General features: G+C 55.8%; 7 protein-coding genes across 7 annotated transcripts; 2 read left to right on the forward strand and 5 right to left on the reverse strand.

Moving 5' to 3' along the window:
* Window positions 1-879: 879 nt before the first annotated feature.
* On the reverse strand, window positions 880-7,349 carry CCMA1212_002831 (Pof6 interactor protein 1; the record flags this gene model as incomplete). The annotated part of the gene is given in 3 exon segments (XM_073700202.1): window positions 880-1,359; window positions 1,460-7,094; window positions 7,105-7,349. Coding segments are annotated over 3 exon segments (6,360 nt in total), but the record flags the coding sequence as incomplete, so codon positions are not given.
* Window positions 7,350-7,547: 198 nt separating this feature from the next.
* CCMA1212_002832 (putative transcriptional regulatory protein) lies at window positions 7,548-8,596 on the forward strand (the record flags this gene model as incomplete). The annotated part of the gene is made up of 3 exons (XM_073700203.1): window positions 7,548-7,782; window positions 7,856-7,918; window positions 7,983-8,596. 3 exons carry the CDS (start codon window positions 7,548-7,550, stop codon window positions 8,594-8,596), a joined length of 912 nt encoding a protein of 303 aa, XP_073561707.1.
* A 185-nt stretch (window positions 8,597-8,781) lies between these two features.
* CCMA1212_002833 (Protein PET100) lies at window positions 8,782-9,182 on the reverse strand. The gene is made up of 2 exons (XM_073700204.1): window positions 9,125-9,182; window positions 8,782-9,056 (listed from the first exon to the last, which is right to left on the reverse strand). Exons 1-2 carry the CDS (start codon window positions 9,152-9,154, stop codon window positions 8,814-8,816), a joined length of 273 nt encoding a protein of 90 aa, XP_073561706.1. The 5' UTR covers window positions 9,155-9,182; the 3' UTR covers window positions 8,782-8,813.
* A 637-nt stretch (window positions 9,183-9,819) lies between these two features.
* Window positions 9,820-11,769, reverse strand: CCMA1212_002834 (uncharacterized protein; the record flags this gene model as incomplete). Its single annotated transcript, XM_073700205.1, has 1 exon — window positions 9,820-11,769. One exon carries the CDS (start codon window positions 11,767-11,769, stop codon window positions 9,820-9,822), a length of 1,950 nt encoding a protein of 649 aa, XP_073561705.1.
* Window positions 11,770-13,730: 1,961 nt separating this feature from the next.
* CCMA1212_002835 (Pre-mRNA cleavage factor Im 25 kDa subunit 2) lies at window positions 13,731-14,589 on the forward strand (the record flags this gene model as incomplete). The annotated part of the gene is made up of 2 exons (XM_073700206.1): window positions 13,731-14,268; window positions 14,333-14,589. The coding sequence occupies 2 exons, from the start codon at window positions 13,731-13,733 to the stop codon at window positions 14,587-14,589; spliced, it is 795 nt and encodes a 264-aa protein (XP_073561522.1).
* A 133-nt stretch (window positions 14,590-14,722) lies between these two features.
* CCMA1212_002836 (uncharacterized protein) lies at window positions 14,723-15,609 on the reverse strand (the record flags this gene model as incomplete). Its single annotated transcript, XM_073700207.1, has 4 exons — window positions 14,723-14,827; window positions 14,888-14,950; window positions 15,021-15,193; window positions 15,282-15,609. 4 exons carry the CDS (start codon window positions 15,607-15,609, stop codon window positions 14,723-14,725), a joined length of 669 nt encoding a protein of 222 aa, XP_073561703.1.
* A 474-nt stretch (window positions 15,610-16,083) lies between these two features.
* On the reverse strand, window positions 16,084-16,780 carry CCMA1212_002837 (Lactobacillus shifted protein; the record flags this gene model as incomplete). The annotated part of the gene is made up of 3 exons (XM_073700208.1): window positions 16,434-16,780; window positions 16,209-16,376; window positions 16,084-16,146 (listed from the first exon to the last, which is right to left on the reverse strand). Exons 1-3 carry the CDS (start codon window positions 16,698-16,700, stop codon window positions 16,084-16,086), a joined length of 498 nt encoding a protein of 165 aa, XP_073561520.1. The 5' UTR covers window positions 16,701-16,780.
* Window positions 16,781-16,810: the final 30 nt, after the last annotated feature.

Genomic DNA, 16,810 nt, shown 5'->3' on the forward strand with positions numbered 1-16,810 from the left:
CCGCAACTCTTACATGCCTTACACACCTTACACACATCCACACATACATACATACATACATACATATATCTGCAACAATAACGACATACGTAGACAGCCCGTAGCAAAGCGGCAGCACATAAACACGCCCTGGAAAAGCCCTATCAAACAACTCGAGCAGAGGGGCACGTTCGACATGTAATATATAATAAAACAACATCCAGCTCCATCAACTCTCCCTCGTTGGCTGAGGGGAAAGTTCCTGTGCACCATCAAGTATGCCAACACCTTCTTACTGCACATTCCCGCATTGTTGTATCCTGCATCCTCTAAGCCGCTGTCACCTTTTCGCCCCTGCAGAGTCTGCCCACTAGGAGATGCCGAAGCCGACTCGACACCGGCAAACTCACTCATATCAAATGACAGCAATGAAAAATAAGCCACGGGAGGGGGGAGGAGGAACCGATGTCGCTCGTATAAGCAATCAATCAATGCTCTTTATCTGAGCCTATCGGCTTCGTTTCGCAGCCTATAGGGGGGAGTAGTAGTAGTAGGGACTGCTGTAAGTAAAGGAGCTACACGGAAGAAGCACAAGAGACCGTCGTCGTCGTCGTCGTCGTAGCATCCGCCTCTCNGATATATTTTCATCAGAACCACCATCACCATGTACATGACATGACATGTGTATCCATTCAACCCGCGCAAATCAACCATACAGAAACTCCGGCATGTTCCCCGCCCGGCTCACGCACTTGTGTCCTTCCCGTTGCCAACAAACGCTTGCATGAAGCGGCATCATATTATCTTCACGACTGAACTCGGTTGTCATGTGCGTCCTTCATTTGTATCAGCGGGCTGAGTGGATTGCCCTCCCCCCTTCTCCCCTGGCCCCAGTGGCATCTAGCCGCCGAAATTCATCTTCAGCGTAATGGTTGGCTGCGAAGCCTCGTTGGATAGCGACTTGTCCGCAGCGCCGGCTGCCGGCCGACCCGATCGGATCACTTCCTCGAGGAACGCTCGCTGACCACTGCTCAGGCCCCCTACAATGGCTCTAAACACCCCCTGATCCACCGCGGCCAGCTCCAGGAGGCGTGTGCTTGTCTCCGCGTAAACCTCCTCGCCCTCTCCCGTCGCTCTGGCCATCAGGGCCGGGATGATCAGCGACATGGCGGCCGTCACTCGATCAGGCTTGACCGACCTTACGTACAAGCACAGAGTCTGACAGACGAGCGAGCGAGCCCGCTCAGGATCCTCGGGCTCCACATTCGTCACAAAGGCCAAGAGCCGTGGGAAGAGGTAGCGGGCGATGCTGACATCTGCTGCAGAAGGCGCCCCTTGCAGCAGCAGCGATCGGATGCAATTGGCTGCTATCTTGGCCGTCTTGAAACAACACAGAAAGGGGGGGCTGTTAGTACGTGGGCAGTCAAAGATGCCAGTGGGAGGGGGACAGGGTTTGGGTAGGGTTGGGAATAAAACATACCATTCGATCTGTGAGGCAGTCTACGACCTCATCTAGATAGCGTGCGACAAGGGGTTCGGTGGCAGGCAGCTGATTCGTGCCACTTGTAAGCAGGATTGTGGTCGCGAGCAGGCTGTTCTTGACAGAGACCAGGGATGTCGGCGTCTCCCGCTTCTGCGCGTTGAGGTAGATGGACAGGAAGCGCCGGAGGCACCCTTGCAGCTGGATATCGGTGGCCGACGGGCCCTCAGCCGAGTCTCTCCTCGACCTGGACATGCTGGCGACGAACCGTTTCAGTATGGCGAGCGACTGCGGCACAATGAGTTCCTGGCAGCCCGGCGTAGCGAGGATCGTGGCGAAGATGTGGATGATGCATGCATGCAAGTCCGTCTTGATGATGGAAGGGAACACCTCGGCAGCATCCACAATGGCGTTGAGCGCGGTGCTGATCAGCATAATGGCCTCCCCGTTCATCTGGTGTCGTGCCGGCGCATTGCCCTCGGACAGGCCCGGCAAGATGCCGGACAGGACGAGGACAATGATTCGCGTCAGCTCGAACAATTGGTCAATGTCCTCGGAGAGATCGCCGTCGTCATCCGACTGCCTTCGAGCAGAAGGATGCGTGACACACAGGTCCCGGGCAACTTCGACAATCACGCTCTGGACATCCAGGCCTTCCGTCAGCACAAGGCGATCCAGGAGGTCCATTGTCTCGGAGAATACGTCTGGCCGGTAGATTGCGTGACCGGTCACGCTAGGGTGCAGAATCTTCTTGAGGGCTTGCAGGATGGCCAACATCTGCTCCTGCGTAGCCAGCGAGTTGTCTTGCCCGGGTCGGGTGGCCAAAGCCTCAAACGCGAGGCCGAAGAGCACGAAGAAGAAGGCCACCGGCTCGTCTCGGTAGTTGATGCCCGGCACTTTTGTCTGGCCATTGGTAGATGTCTCGCTTAGCTCCTTGCCATCCAGGGCATCAAAGACAAACTCGCTGTCTTGCTCAATCAGGCTCGCAATCGCGTCAACAAGCTTGAGCCATGCGTCTTGGTAGAAGCGAAGCAGCGTCTCGCGATTCAGGGCTGCGTAAATCGTGTCCAGGCTGCCTGACATCGACGGCGGTCCCAAGGTCATCGAGATATCGGGCTCGAATCGAAGTCGCGCAAATTCTCGGAGCGCTTCCAACCAGAGAGGAGTCAATTTGCCAATGTGCGGCTTCAGAACGTCAAGTAGATACTTCTGCTCACTACTGGCGACCTGCAGCTCCGCCCATGCCGAAAAGACTGAGATCTTCACCATGACCTGGGCGTTGGAGCTGAGACCCTTGAGGTCACCAATGCCCGCATTTTCGTTGTCGCTTGAAAAATTCTCCAGTGCATTGACGAGTGTCTTCAGAATACGTCCCATCCGATCGACATCGGTGACGATGCCTATTGAGATGAAGCTTGCGCAGACGTTGACGGCCTCCGAAGCCAGTTCAGGGGATGAGTCGGCCGCAAACGCCGGCGTCAGTGCAGAGCTGATCTGGGCCTGGTACTGCTCCAGCAGCATCGCTTCCTCAAAGTCTGGATCGGGCGTCTTGCCAAACATCTTGAGCACCGCGCCAATGATCTTGAGGCCCCAGATGCGCAGCTCCAGGACGCCCGAGGTCGACGCCGAAAAGGCCATGCGAACGACATCCGCAATCTTATTCTGCAGGGCATGCTGGGCCTTGGACTCGCCGTTTGCTGCTACGTCCTTGGCGATGATGGCAAACATGTCGTAGATGCAGCTCATGGCAAACGTCGTGACTTGCCAACGCAGAGGCTCTGCCTCCGACGCGGCATCGGCCTTGTCTTCCTTTGCACCCGCCGAGGCAGCGGCAAATCCGGCAGCCTCTTCATCCCGCAGGTCAGGCAGCCCGCCTGTCGTAGACTTGTTTGCAGCCTTCTCTTCTTCTGGCTTGACTCTCGTCATCTTCAAAACGGCCTGGAAGCGCTGAAGCCACGCGGAGGTCTCGGTTAGAGCCGTCTGATGCAGCCAGTTTCGAATGATGTTGCGAATCCCGTCGTGGGATGGATCAGCATCGAGCACCAGCCACAGCTGGTCCTCGAATCCCTTTTCCGCTTCTCGCAGGACGTCTCGAGGATCTCGTTTCATAATGTTATACAGTCCGTCAACGGCGGCGTCCCGTAGGGTTGTGTGTTCAGATGAAAGATACTTTTGCAGCAAGCGAACGTAGTCTCCAAAATGCAACTGTCCGGGCGCGTACAGAGACAGGTGCTCCAAGCACCCCAGGGCGGCCCTTTCGACCAGAATATCCTGCTCCTCTTGGAACTGCCCAACCAGCGTAAAGATGAGCTCTCGTGACTTGTTGGTGTCTTGAAGGTCAGGGCCCAGCACGTTGATCAGCGAGTCGACGCATCGTGCGATGGCGGCCGTGGTGGACAGCTCCATCTCAAAGTTCATCGTGATGGCTGAAGATATCTCGGCGTGGTGCGTCTCGGAAACGTAGAGCTGAGCGAGCATTCCCAGTGTGCTTGGCACGTAGGTGGCAAAGCTCAGTCCGGCAGCATCTGAAGCCAGTGACAGCGCCTCGAGGGCCCAATAATGGACCACCGGATGAGGGTCGTTGCAAAGGGACATCAATATGCCCAGTATAGTCTTGAGATGATAGCCAGCCGCCATTCCGCCCACTTTGGTCTGGATGGCACCCAAAGCCATTGCGCAGCCTGCTCTGGCGCTGGGTTCCCGATTTCCGACGATGGTGTCGACAAGGTACTTGATCTCCTGGTTTGTAAAAGCGTTGCCGTACACATTGCATAGCCTTGCCACGGCCGCATAGCCGAGGCTGCGGACATATTGATCGGGATCGAGAACGAAGTCTCGCACAATATCCTGCAACAAGCGCTCAACGGCGATGTTGGAAATGTCTCCAGAGGGCGAACTGGTTTCTTTCACGGCAACTCTCATTGTGCACAAGACGGCTGTTGCAAGGTTGGCGTTGATGGCCGCCTTGCGACCCAGATCCCGCTGGAGAGAGCCTGCAGACGCAAACGTTCTTATCTGCTCCAGGATGCTTTCCTGTACCTTGGCCGGGGTCAACGGGAACGCAAAGGCAAATAGCTGGATGGCGTTGTTGATGACCTCGGTAGCTGGAGGGTCAGGATCTGTCGTGCCGTCGTCAATACCGCCAATGTACAACATCGAGGCATCATGCTCAAGACTGCCGCAGACGGGCGATTGCAGTAGACTGTGGATGAAAGCCTCCGAATCGCTCTTCCGAATCTCATCTTCCTGTATGGCGTTTTCGTTCTGGCCAGGTAGCGGCTTGACATTGAACCCAGATACGAGACCCGTTATGCCAAAGCCTGTATTATCGCCAACGTCCCAGATCGACTCAAAGGTGCCCGCAGCATTGGCTATTGACGCACTCAACGAGTTGGGCGTGTAGTTATCGGGGTCTGCAAAGAGCGATATCGCAAGAGTCAGAAGATTCGACTGCAAGAGAGCTTCGCTGCCCCCCGCAGGGCTCAGGTTGACTAGTTTGATATAGCACTGCAAGACCCTGCGCTGCACCATTCTGTCGAGATCCTGCAGCTGGAGAGCCGGAGTTAGTCTCTGCGAGATGTCCTCTGTGATCTTCTTGGACGGCAGCGTTTTCAGAAAGGCCGTCGTGCTTTGGAGCATCGCCGCAATACGCTTGGAGACATCAACCGTGAGGAGCCGATTGTTAAACTGCAGGAAAGCTAGAATTGATCCCAGAGCGCATTCTCTTACGTGGGTGAGAAAGGATGCTTCAAGGAGGCTTCTGGCCGAGGTGTTATCCTTGGCCAGGGGCTTTGGTAGGGCGTTCTTCCAGAGCAAAAGCAGCTGCGATAGGTGAATCTTGACAAAGTTTGGACCCAGGGACATGAGGCCACCGATGAGAATCCAAGCCACCTGAATCTGCGTGCTCGAGACCCGGAGTTCTGACTGACTGCTCGATTTGAGCAGGTTGGTTGCCATCGTCAAAACACGGCTGTTGACGTCGAGAGAGCCGTGTAAAGGACGGGAAGGGCTGGCACTCAGAGTCGCCGCCAACCCATGCGCGAATCCGATACAGCGTCTGGGAGAGTTGCGGCCCGAACCTAGCAGCGATAGTTCTCGACTGAGGCTATTCATGCAGACCGAGAGGCAGGGCAGCAGCTGTTGAGGGCACGCAAGGACAAATGTCTTCATGCAATGCGACGCAAACACCTGGACCGAATAGCTCGGGTGCTGGAGAACCTGCAAAAGCCCGTCTCGACACGACTCTGCAAAGCTATTTGCAGCCGACCCCAATGACTTGACCAGCGACGCAACAGCATTGAGAGCCACGATCAGAGTGTGCTTCTGAGGCTCTGATCTTTCGGGCAAGGCCTGGGGATAGTTCTTCAGCACGCCGCTTATCAAGGATTCCGCCGCAGATGTCTGGCCGGATTCTCCCAGAATCTTGCGTCCGATTACATCCTGGACGATGGCATCTATGATTTTCCGGGAGATCAACAGGCGATAGCGGTTGTTGTTGATGGTTGGATGGCCGAGGACATCGACAGACAAACTCTCCACGATGCTGAGATAGTTGGTCTGCACAGTCCGCTCCCCGAGCCGGCGGAAGAGCTTTCCATAACACACCCCAATCGCCGTACGAGCTCTGTTCGTCGTTGCAGCCTTGACATAATGGCCGGCCAAGATCTTGAGTATATCCTGAAGTGACAAAGCTAGGTCTTGACTCCGCTTTGCACCAGGAGCCGGGCTCGACGAGCGGGATGGGATCTCGTCTTCGTCTCCTGCAATACCGGGATGTGTAGACACCCGCTTCAGCTTCATCTTGGATTTTTTGTTCTTTGCGGCGGCTTCCGCAGCGCTGGATTCTGAATATCCCTGCACCAGAGCCTCGGCGAAGCAGCTAGCCACGGCGTTGCGCACCTTTGCGGATGATGAATCGGCAGCCTTGAACATGGCCGTCTCCAGTTTGTCAAAATCCGTAGAATTGTTAAAGTATGTAGTGTGTTGCACCAAGGCTTTCAGGCACCGACACGCAGACACGACGACGAGGCTTCCCTTGTCGGCAGAGGCATGGCTCCTGGCCTGCTTCCACACGTCCCTCGAGATGTACTCGTCCATCGACCCCTCGACCATGGTGACAATCTTCTCCAGGGCAGTAAACACCGCCGCCCTGATCCCCGCGTTGTTGGACGCCGACTTGAGCAGCTTCAGCAGCGTTGTGCACGCCAGCTGATGCAGCCCAATGGCGCTGTCGCCCGCAGAGGCGAACACATCGCCCAGGCAGCTCGCAGCCGCATGCTTTGCGCGCGTCTCGCCATCCGACTTGGACTTTCCGCCGGCCGCGATCGCGACGAGGTCGTTGATCGTCTCGAACAGCAGCTTCCTGTCGCCGTTGCCGAAGATGTGCGCCAGGCAGGCTCCCAGGTTGTTTCGGATGACCCGCGACGGCTGCGGGGCGGAGAGGTTGATGATCTGGAATATCTCGCGCTTGAGGTAGAACTGCTGGGCGGTGCAGTCGTCCGCCGACAGCCCCAGCACGTGCTTGCGCAGCCTCGATACGAATGTGAGCAGGAAGAGGTCCTGCTGCTCCGCGGGCAGGGCCTGAAGCTTGGGGAGATCCAGCTCCGGGGTGGCAGTGGCCGAATCGACAGCGGTGCTGGCCGGACCGCTCGCAGCGGCTGCAGCCTCGGGCTCTTGCGACGACATGGCGGGGAGGATTCGGCGTCGTCAGAAGGAGCCCCGTCTGGTTGAGCGTGTCCTGCTGTATCGTCTCGCTTCGCTTCGCCTCGTCTCGTCTCGCCTCGCCGTTGCTGTGGTGTCTTTGATAGGGGGATGGCCAGCTCTCCAGCTGGTGATGATGGGCATCGACACTAGCGGTGGTGCAATGGCCAATCAGCAGGCGGTGGTGGCCCTAGAAATGGCAGCCCTTTTGTCAGAGCTCCAGGGAAGATTGTTTCCCCGGCGCAAATCCAGGAACATGCGATACTGTCCGTGTGCTCGAGCTGAGGCATCTGGAGGAGGATGAAATGAGCGTCCAAGCCCCGAGGCAACTGCAAGGCCTATAAATCAACCATCTCTGTGCTTGGATTTGGACTGGAAAACCGCCACCATGGCCACTGCAAGGTCATTTTCGCTCATGACAAAATCTTGTCTCTCGGCCGCTCCTCGCGCATCTCGCAGCTTTCTTGTATGCCCATCATGCTCACGGCCATTCGGAGCGACAGCCTCCCGGTCCGCTGGACACAACAAATGGTCCAAGACGAAGCACATAAAAGCAGTCACAGACAAGAAGAAGATGTCTGAGCGCGTCTCGTTCACAAAGCTCATCACCATGTACTCAAAGAGTGAGTCGTCATAAAGAACCTCTCCTCCCAAGCTCTCTTGGACGAGCTGCCTCTAACGATTGATGAATCATAGTGTATGGGGAAGACATCAGGTTTAATCCACAGCTCGCAAATGCAGTCGCAGCAGCGACAAAAGGTATTGAATCATCATCATCCTTATGAAGCTGAATTGAGAAATCGTCGACCTGACTCTCAAACAGCAAGCGTACCAAAGGCATTGATCGAGGGCGCCATCGCCCGAGGCCAGGGTCGCTCTACAACCGGAGCGCAGCTCGAGCCCATGACGCTAGAGATCCTCATGCCCCCCAACATCGCGCTGGTTGCCGACATTGAAACGGACAACAAGACGCGCAGCTTACACGACCTCAAATTCGTGGTCAAAAAGGCCGGCGGATTAGTGGGATCGACGGCGTTCTACTTCTCAAGGCGCGGGCGAGCCGTGTTTAAACCTAGAGACGACGGCCCTTCTCTATCAGATGTTCTGGAAGAGGCAATCGAGCATGAAGGCACCGAGGACGTCGAAGAGCACCCTGATGGCGGCTACGTCGTCTGGACGGAGCCATCCAAGCTCATGGCCATCACAGAGGCCATCTCCAAGCACTTTGAACTCGAGGTTGTCGAGTCCGAGATCCTGTGGGCCGCGAATGAAGACACCAAGGCCGATGTCGACTCGCCTGAACTGGTGGAAAGCTTGAACGCCTTGCTCTCCGGTCTGCGAGAGCACACCGAAGTTAGGGCACTCTTTGCCAACATCCGCCAGGGAGCCATCACGGACGAGGAATGGGACAAGCTGGAGAGGCACATAGATATATAGACATTTGAAACTCCACTCGTGAATTATACAAGGAACATCCCAAGATATTGGAGTAGAATTTGTCCTTTCCCAGTTCTCCATTGTTTCAACCTAAACGCCGACCATGCAATTTGTCCCAATCTCGCCATAGCGCCCATCCACACACTTCATATCATACAGACCGACTCTCGTTCTCCTTTAACGCCCTATTGATGTCGCAAGGCATATTGCGGTACAATTAGGAGCTCTCGTTCTTCTGCGCCTGCTGCGCCTGCTGCCTCTGCTTCTCCTCCATCAGAGCCTGTCGGAGTTTCTGGCGCGCCACGATCCTCTCGTACTCGGCCTTGATCTCCTCTCGATCCTGCGGTAGCTTGTTGCACTCCTCGGGCTTCGGCCAAAAGTCGTGGACAGTAAATCGATTGTCCAGGTTCGTTCCAAAGTAATACATGATGCCGATTGGGAACAGCAAATAGGTGCCAAACTATTGAAATCGAGAAGTCAGGAGAGACTGCCGTCATTGCTGCAGGTAGATGAGGAATCGGGCCTTACCTTGAAAATTTCGAGGTTGATGCCGCCCATTTTGAACTTGGAATTGCTGCTCAGTCGTCTGGATATTGGCTGGGACAATACGGTTCAAGTTCTAGTGGTATGGATGCTTGAATGACGAGAAGTTCGCCTTGGACGCCTTTACATCATAACCTCGATAAAGCGGTAGCTTCTTCAACCCCGCCAAAACCGAACCCACATCTCACACCACCCACTTTCTTCAGGGATCGGCTATTCAGATCTAAGACATCGCAGGTGCTCACGCCCCTGTGCCTTGAAGCATTGAAACAGCAAATGAATAGCTTCATACAGCCTTTACCCATATCTGTACTTACCAGGACTTAACCCAACTATGACTGCATATGTCTTCCGTTTTCAACCGGCCACGATGAAACAGATGCCGAGAACAGCAAGAAGTTGTTTGTGTGTATGGATAACATCGCCCATCCCTCCGCCATGCTCATATAGACCTTGTCATCAACCCATGTGAATACATGCATAAGAAATACATAAGAAAACAAATAAGATGCCGTATGAGTCCCTCACAGCACATCAACGCCATCCACACTTTCCATTTCCTGATAGTAGTCCGAAACCCTTACCCACAATCGGGCGTAGTGAGCTGAGATAGGAAAACCAACCCTCCGCCCCCAGAGACGCGATAGACGCCAAGCAAGTCCCGTACACCCAGAAGCGCATCACTGGGCAGATCCATTCCCTTCCCTTTCCGCCTGTGCTTGTGCCTGAGCTTCCTCCATCATGAAACGCTCAGTAAAACTCCGGGGCGTCCCACTGAAGCCGGATCGGACAAAACTAGCGCGGAAGCTGCTGAGGTCTGCTTCGTCCATACCGCTTCGACCATCCAGACCTCCTACGAAAGTGTTGAAGTTGCCTAAGGAAGCTGCCCTAGCATGCACCTCCGGGTTGCGCACTACAGGCATAACAACGGGACGGCCCTTGTACGATCCAAGAGACCCGGGTTGAAACCTAGACACGGTGGACGTGGAGTTTTCGGACCGTGCCGATCGCATGATGGGAACAGCCGGCGAAGTCGAATAGAGGGGCTGTTGGCTAGGTCGATCCATGTCTGGAACGTCATCCTGAGAGTCGTCTGAAAGTTCGTCGTCGTCGTCGTCGTCGTCGTCATCGTCGTCAGGCGGGGGAGGCGGTCTTTCACGGGGCTTTGGCGGAGCACTAAGTCCGCCAGGTTCAAACTCAAACAGGTCATCGTCATCATACCCATCGCCGCCCAGGGTTTCGTCTGCGAGGGGAGGCGGATTACTCCTCTCCCGATGATTGCTGGAATTGCTAGAGGTGATGCTCGATCTGGTGGGCAAAGACGTCGCAGCTGGGTGTCCATTGACCGCTCGCTTTGGCGGCAATTGAGGAGGTGCAGACGCAGGCTTCCGGGCAGCGGGAGAATTGCGTTTAGGCATGGCTAGGAATTCGTCTTCGTCGCCTGAAGAATTGCCGTCATCATCGTCATTCTGTGATCCGTGATTGTTGATGTCATCTGGATATGACGACGCCGCGTTGCTGGCTTGAGCAGCTCTCAAGGGAATGGCTGATGTATGATGATCTGCTGTAGATGTATTCGGCTCGGCAGAGATGGGCTTCTCCAGATCCATTCTTCTGGTGGTGTTGTTCGGATGTGATGGCGCCTCGTCGGTATCGGGATTCACGACAGTCCAGACGGTCCCTTCCTCCGCTGGCGCCCTCGACAAAGCTCGCAGGGCCTCCGTGGAGGAGCTTTTCCGAACCGGAGGCTCCCACTCGTCCACGTCGCCGCCAAGTATCATGCCAGAGGCAATTGAATCGTCCTCCATGGCTGGCGATGATGCGACGGGAGTAAGAAATTCGACCTGCTGCGGTGATGATGTTGGCAACACCTCTGTACCCATGACGTCGAAACGGACTCGCCTTGGGCTCTGGGGTGGTCTAGATGTGCTGGATGAGCGTCGCAGGGCACTTCTCCTGGCCTTGGCGTCGCTCCTGTCCGAGTTGACAGACGAGGTTGACTCCTCAGTGGCAGTCCTGACGAGGTGGTGCGCCTCGGTGAGAGCCTGAGGGTCTGCGGGCGGCGTGTCGTTGCGTGCGGTTGCAGGGCCACTCACGGTGATACCATGGTTGGTGGCAGTGCCGCTGCCGGCAGCTGGTGGTGCCATGGCAGGCAGCAATGAGACGGCAGCCGTCGTCTGCGCGGCCGTGGTCGAAGCTGTGGCCGCAGTCGTCGAGGCACCAGGCGAGGTAGCTACAGGTCGGGGATCGTACTTGGACGGAGGCGAGCTGTCCAGCAGAGGCAGGTAGCTCGGCGTGAACAGGCCCTGCAGCTCCGTCTCTCGATCGCGCGAGCTGATGGTAGGAGTGCCGGGAGGCTCGACACGGGCGGCGGGCTGGTGGAATGCAGCCGGGTCAGGCGGTTGTGAGTCAGCGACGGCGGCCTCGAGCTCGGGGCGGAGTGTCGGGTAGTTGGCAAAGGACTGGACAATGGCTCGCTGGACGCTGGATGCGACGCTGGGAGAGGCGCCGGCGAGCAGGTCGTGGTAGTAGCGCTGGAAGTCGGAGAGCAGGTCGCAGCGGTAGGCTCGCATCTTGCCCTCCAAGTCATCGAGCTTGGTGTGGAGGCTGCTGAGCAACGTCGCCTCCATTGCGGCTAACAGGAGGCTGCAAGCGGACTGGAGCGTGTCAATGGCCTTGATCTGCCCATGACGCTAGGCCGGGCGGGGATCCGAGGGCGGCCGCTGGTTTGGGAGCCGACAAGCTTTTTGGCTGCAAGTGTATGCACCGTGGCCAGAAAAAGTATCGGATCGCGGGCAGTCAAGGTATTGTCGTTGGGGAGAGGAATTTGACCTGGACGGCGCAGGTTGTAGATCTCTGGGCGGGTGGATTTCACTTAGGAACAATGCTGGAACTTACATAGCGCCGCTCTCCCCCCCCCACTCTCTGGCCCTGCCCGTGACTTCGTCTCTGTTTCCTGTCCCGGCAAGAGAGAGCTTCTGTTATTATCAACCATGTTTATTCATTTACCTCCTCGATCGAGCACTCCAGCTCTACTTCCTCGAGCTCATTCTGGTCAGGATACAGAAGCTATCTAGGTAACTGCTCTCGGAATACGAGAAGCACAACAGACACTGTCTGCAAGGGCAACCAACCTTGGGTGATTTGATCCGTTGCCTCTGAGGGGGCTTACGCTAGGCACAGATTACCTGCTAGCTGGCAGTTGAATCGGATATTGCCTGCGGAATCGCGCCAACCACGCGAGCCCGGCGCAGTCGCCGTTGGACCAAGGCCCAGCCGTGTGTGTGGCTGGCTGGCTACTGCTGCTGATGGGAGGTGGTCGGCAGATGGTATTACACGATAGGCCTCCTTGGGAGACAACGCCTTGGTTGCGGTAACTGGGCAAACGGAGCTGCCTATCCGGCATCTCTGGCGTCGCATCGCCCTCGTCGCTGGATGTGGCATCAGCCAGGCCACCCTCTCGGACCCCGGTTGCCCGGATATTCCAGGATGCTTCCAGACCAACAGAAATGCCTTGGCCAAGCCCTCCGTCCGCCCAACAGTGCCTGAAGGAGCGTGGGCAAGGCGTGGGAAACGTGGGATACAGAGGGGGGTTAGGGTGCTGCGCATGCATCATGCTGCAGATCTGCCCCTGCTGGTCCACCATCCTCTCACCCATTCGGCAGCACGCCAGACGGCCATTCAAGCTTTGGATGTACTCCGTACAGTCATACAGTCGTGCAGTCTCTGCCGGTGTGACTGTGGTGATGCAACGCCCATGCCTTGCTTTTACGTGTATGATGTACGAAGTATGGAGCACTGCGTGCCCCTCTGTAGTCGAGCTTCCACATCGGGACCCGAACGTAGGCTCTGCATTTGGCTCCCAGAGATTATCACCAGGTGTATGTATTTAGCACAACTTATGGTTTCTTATGGCCACAGAGTACAACCGATCACCGGTCATGTGGTAACTGCATCTACTACCACATACTACGACCTACTAGATAAATAGGTAGTGCTCGTGCTTGACTCGCACTCGATACCACGACAGGAAGTGGTGTTGGCATTGTCCAGCCGCCACTGAAAGCCATCCAAGGTTCCTACTGTACATCGATAGGCAAAGTAGTGCCACCTACGCAGCTCAGCTTTGTTATGATGGACAAGAATCAAGATACAGCACGCGACTCATCAACCCACTGATAACCTTGGAAACCAATCATCATCCAGAGGCAAGAGGAGTGAGTGATAAGCATGTGAGATCATGGGCTTTGGAATACGAGCTGAGCTTGTGGCTGATGGCCGGCGACGGTCCGCGCATCGATCAGAGATCCAGAGCTCCCTGCAACTGTGGCTGGAGCATGTGGCTGGAGCATGTGGCTGGGTGTGGTGCCCCACAGATCACACCGCCTTTCTCAATCGGGACAATTTCGACAAGGTTCCGATATTCTGCCCCATAGCCTCGCCAGCCTGTGGAGCCCGGTCCAGCTGCGCGTGCTTGCTCTCCTTTGGCAATCAACGCCATATCACCAAATCCCATCGAGCAGGGAAACCCGGGGGGACGCAGCATCACCTCACCTTCTGCTACTCCTCCACTGCGGCGACACTCCCAGCAATGTCAACCATCCCGGCCTCGGCCCTGCAATCGGGGTCTCCGCCCATCATCCCGCTGCCGTTCAACGCCAAACAGCCCGAGAAGGTGACGCTCTATCCACTGTCCAACTACACATTTGGCGTCAAGGAGACCCAGCCCGAGGAGGATCCCTCCGTCATCGCCCGCCTCAAGCGCCTGGAGGAGCATTTCAACGAGCATGGCATGCGCCGCACCTGCGAGGGCATCCTGGTCTGCCACGAACACAACCACCCCCATATCCTGATGCTGCAGATCGCAAACGCGTTCTTCAAGCTGCCCGGCGACTACTTGCGGCCCGAGGACGACGAGGTCGAGGGGTTCAAAGCTCGGCTGGATGAGAGGCTTGCGCCAGTTGGCCGATTGGGCGAAGGCGAGGAGGCGGGAGACTGGGAGGTCGGTGAATGCCTTGCGCAGTTCTGGCGGCCGAACTTCGAGACCTTCATGTACCCCTTCATCCCTGCGCACGTCACGCGGCCCAAGGAGTGCAAGAAGTTTTACTTTATTCAGTTACCAAAGAGCAGTAGGTTCATTATCATCTCGTAGCAGCTGGTGGCACTTGCTAACGTCGGTCCCTTTCCGAACAGAGGTCCTCAGTGTGCCGAAGAATATGAAGCTTCTCGCCGTCCCCCTGTTCGAACTGTACGACAACACCGCCAGATACGGACCGCAACTGTCTGCCATCCCACACCTCCTCAGCCGATACAACTTTGAATTCGTCGACGAGAATGGCGACGTCGTCGCCGCGACCCCTGGTTCAGGTGCCCCCGACGGATACGTGCCCAAGTCCAAGGTTCTGGCTGGGGACGATACGGATATGGTTGAGGAAAATGGGACTCATTGATACGGGGCGGCTGGCACGTTGGAAAAGACATGGCGACGGTGTTTGGCGCATAGGTTATATGAATGTACACACTCTTCGAAATTTGCGGGCTGTCTAATTTTCCATACAGACTTGTCAATGCTATAGAATCTTCTCACGCCTTTTGTCCTTTGTCTCCCTGGATCGTTGCTATGATGTTACGCCGGTGTTTGCTTGCCCTGAACTCCAGGTACCAGATGCCTTGCCATGTTCCGGTAGCCTAGAAGTTGGTTAGCATGAACGCAAGTGCGTGAAGCGGCGCAGAGCTGTGTCAACTTACCAGCTTGCCATCCTTGATTGGGATTGTGACGCTGGCGCCAATGAGGGCTGATTTGATGTGAGCCTATTTGAAGTTAGAAGTCTGCTTAATATCCACCTATTCCTGGCTCCCTCAGAATTGGTTTGCAACTCACTGGCATGTCATCGGGACCCTCAGCGCTGTTGTAGATGGTATTAGTGCGAGACTCCATGAACCAGATATCCATTTTCACGTACTCATGGCGGTAGAGTGCCTCTCCCTTGGCACCATAGTCTGGCGCAATGCGGTCAAGAGCATCGCTCATATCAGCTCTGACGTCCTCATCCCCTATTGAAAACCAAAACATGTCAGACTTTGCCCACCAACAACCTGATACAGAGTTGAAACCCGCAGAAGGAAGAGGTCAGAAACCCACAGTTCTCGTTCAAGCTAAGAGCACAGCTCGTATGCTGGACAAATAGATTCAACAACCCGACTTTGTACTCCTGAATTTCAGGCAGCGCAGAGAGGATCTGGTCTGTGATGAGATACGAGCCGCGGGACTTGGCCGGGAGTGTGATTTGCTTCTGGAACCAGCTCATGGTGGCAATGGTGGTGTCTGCAGGTGATGACGGTGGCTTCGAGAATATGTAGCTTAGGGGAAGCGTCCAGATGAAGTGGAATGCGTCGGGGAACAACGACACCATAAACAGGAGGATAAGAAATATGGTGGTGATGTCGTTGAGTTGTTGTTGCTGAGGCATTCTGTGGTCACGGTGATGTTATGGGAGCAGAAGGTGGGGACTTTGCAGGCTGGAGAGCCGCTGGCTTTTAGTGGGGTTAGTGGTTGCATGTACATCCAGAGGGGGATGTACTTGCCTGGTGATGGCCTCGAGATGCAAATTGTGTGACATCAGCGTCCTATACATTAAACGGTATGAGATGCTGGAGGAGTCTACAATATAGCGATACTGCGTTTGAGAAATACGATAAGAAACGAACCTGAGTGAGAAACAAGGGCGTCTAGAGGAAATCGTCCACTCCAGCCGACACAGAGCTTGGTACCAAGTGACAGGCTCGAGAGATCCGCGGCACCTTGAGATGCCGCTATATGTACAATATGGCTCTTATTTTTCTTCGTTGAAGCTCTTCATAACTAATACAAAATATCCCGCGAATCGGCCCAGGGCCTGTCTATACCCATCAACTCAATAACCCATATTCCCGCTTCAGTGTGTCTATTTCAAAGGGTAGGAAGTCTCGGGAAGAGATTCGAGGTGCTTTCGGTGGTGCTCGTTGGCCTAGAACAATATTAGCATTTCTCTCAATGCCCCAGGAAAGATTGTTTAGCTGTCTCGCATACAAAGGGGTTTCCGCAGTAGTTGCAAGTGGCAATTTCGGGCTTGTCGGTGTTGATAAAGATCCTGGGGTGGCCAGCAGGGCCGCCGCCGCCATCGCACGATACAATCTTCTCGTGAGTCCACTTAACAGGCACCTTGTGCACCAGTTCGATCGCAGCGTACGGTTGGGGCTGCGAAGCACATTAATACCCTGTCATCGCATACCAGACACCAATCGAGGGTTATACCTGGAGGCTGAAGTCGGTCTGTTCGAAACGGGGGCCAGTCATGGCCAATGCTCGAGGCTTCTGGCTTCGGGACCAGGTAGTGGCTCGGTTGGGGGCCTGCGCGATGGCTTTTGAGTCGGTCTCGAGGACAGTGGCCGTTTCGCTTGTGCGTGTGACGGGCGCGGGAGCTTGAGCTTCGAGTCGGCGGGCTGAGGTTGTGAACGTTCGGCTCGATGCGCGCACGCCGCGCGTCAGCGCTTGAACCGCTCGCAATTGGGACGAGGCCATGGCTGCGACGTTTGCGATGAGAGTGCAATGATCCGGACGACTCGAAGCCGAGCAGCGCTCCTCCAGAGTCGAGGTTGGATCTGGAGGTGGGTTGGATGAGCCGGAACAAG

This window comes from Trichoderma ghanense (genome assembly GCF_004382785.1).
Source record: "Trichoderma ghanense strain CCMA-1212 chromosome Unknown scaffold_2, whole genome shotgun sequence".
NCBI lineage: Eukaryota > Fungi > Ascomycota > Sordariomycetes > Hypocreales > Hypocreaceae > Trichoderma > Trichoderma ghanense.

Bases quoted from the DNA above. Each gene is read 5' to 3' on its own strand.
- CCMA1212_002833 (XM_073700204.1), bottom strand. From the start codon at position 9,154: ATGGGCGGCATCAACCTCGAAATTTTCAAG. The intron at 9,057-9,124 runs GTAAGGCCCGAT...CGATTTCAATAG, and splicing joins TCAACCTCGAAATTTTCAAG to TTTGGCACCTATTTGCTGTT.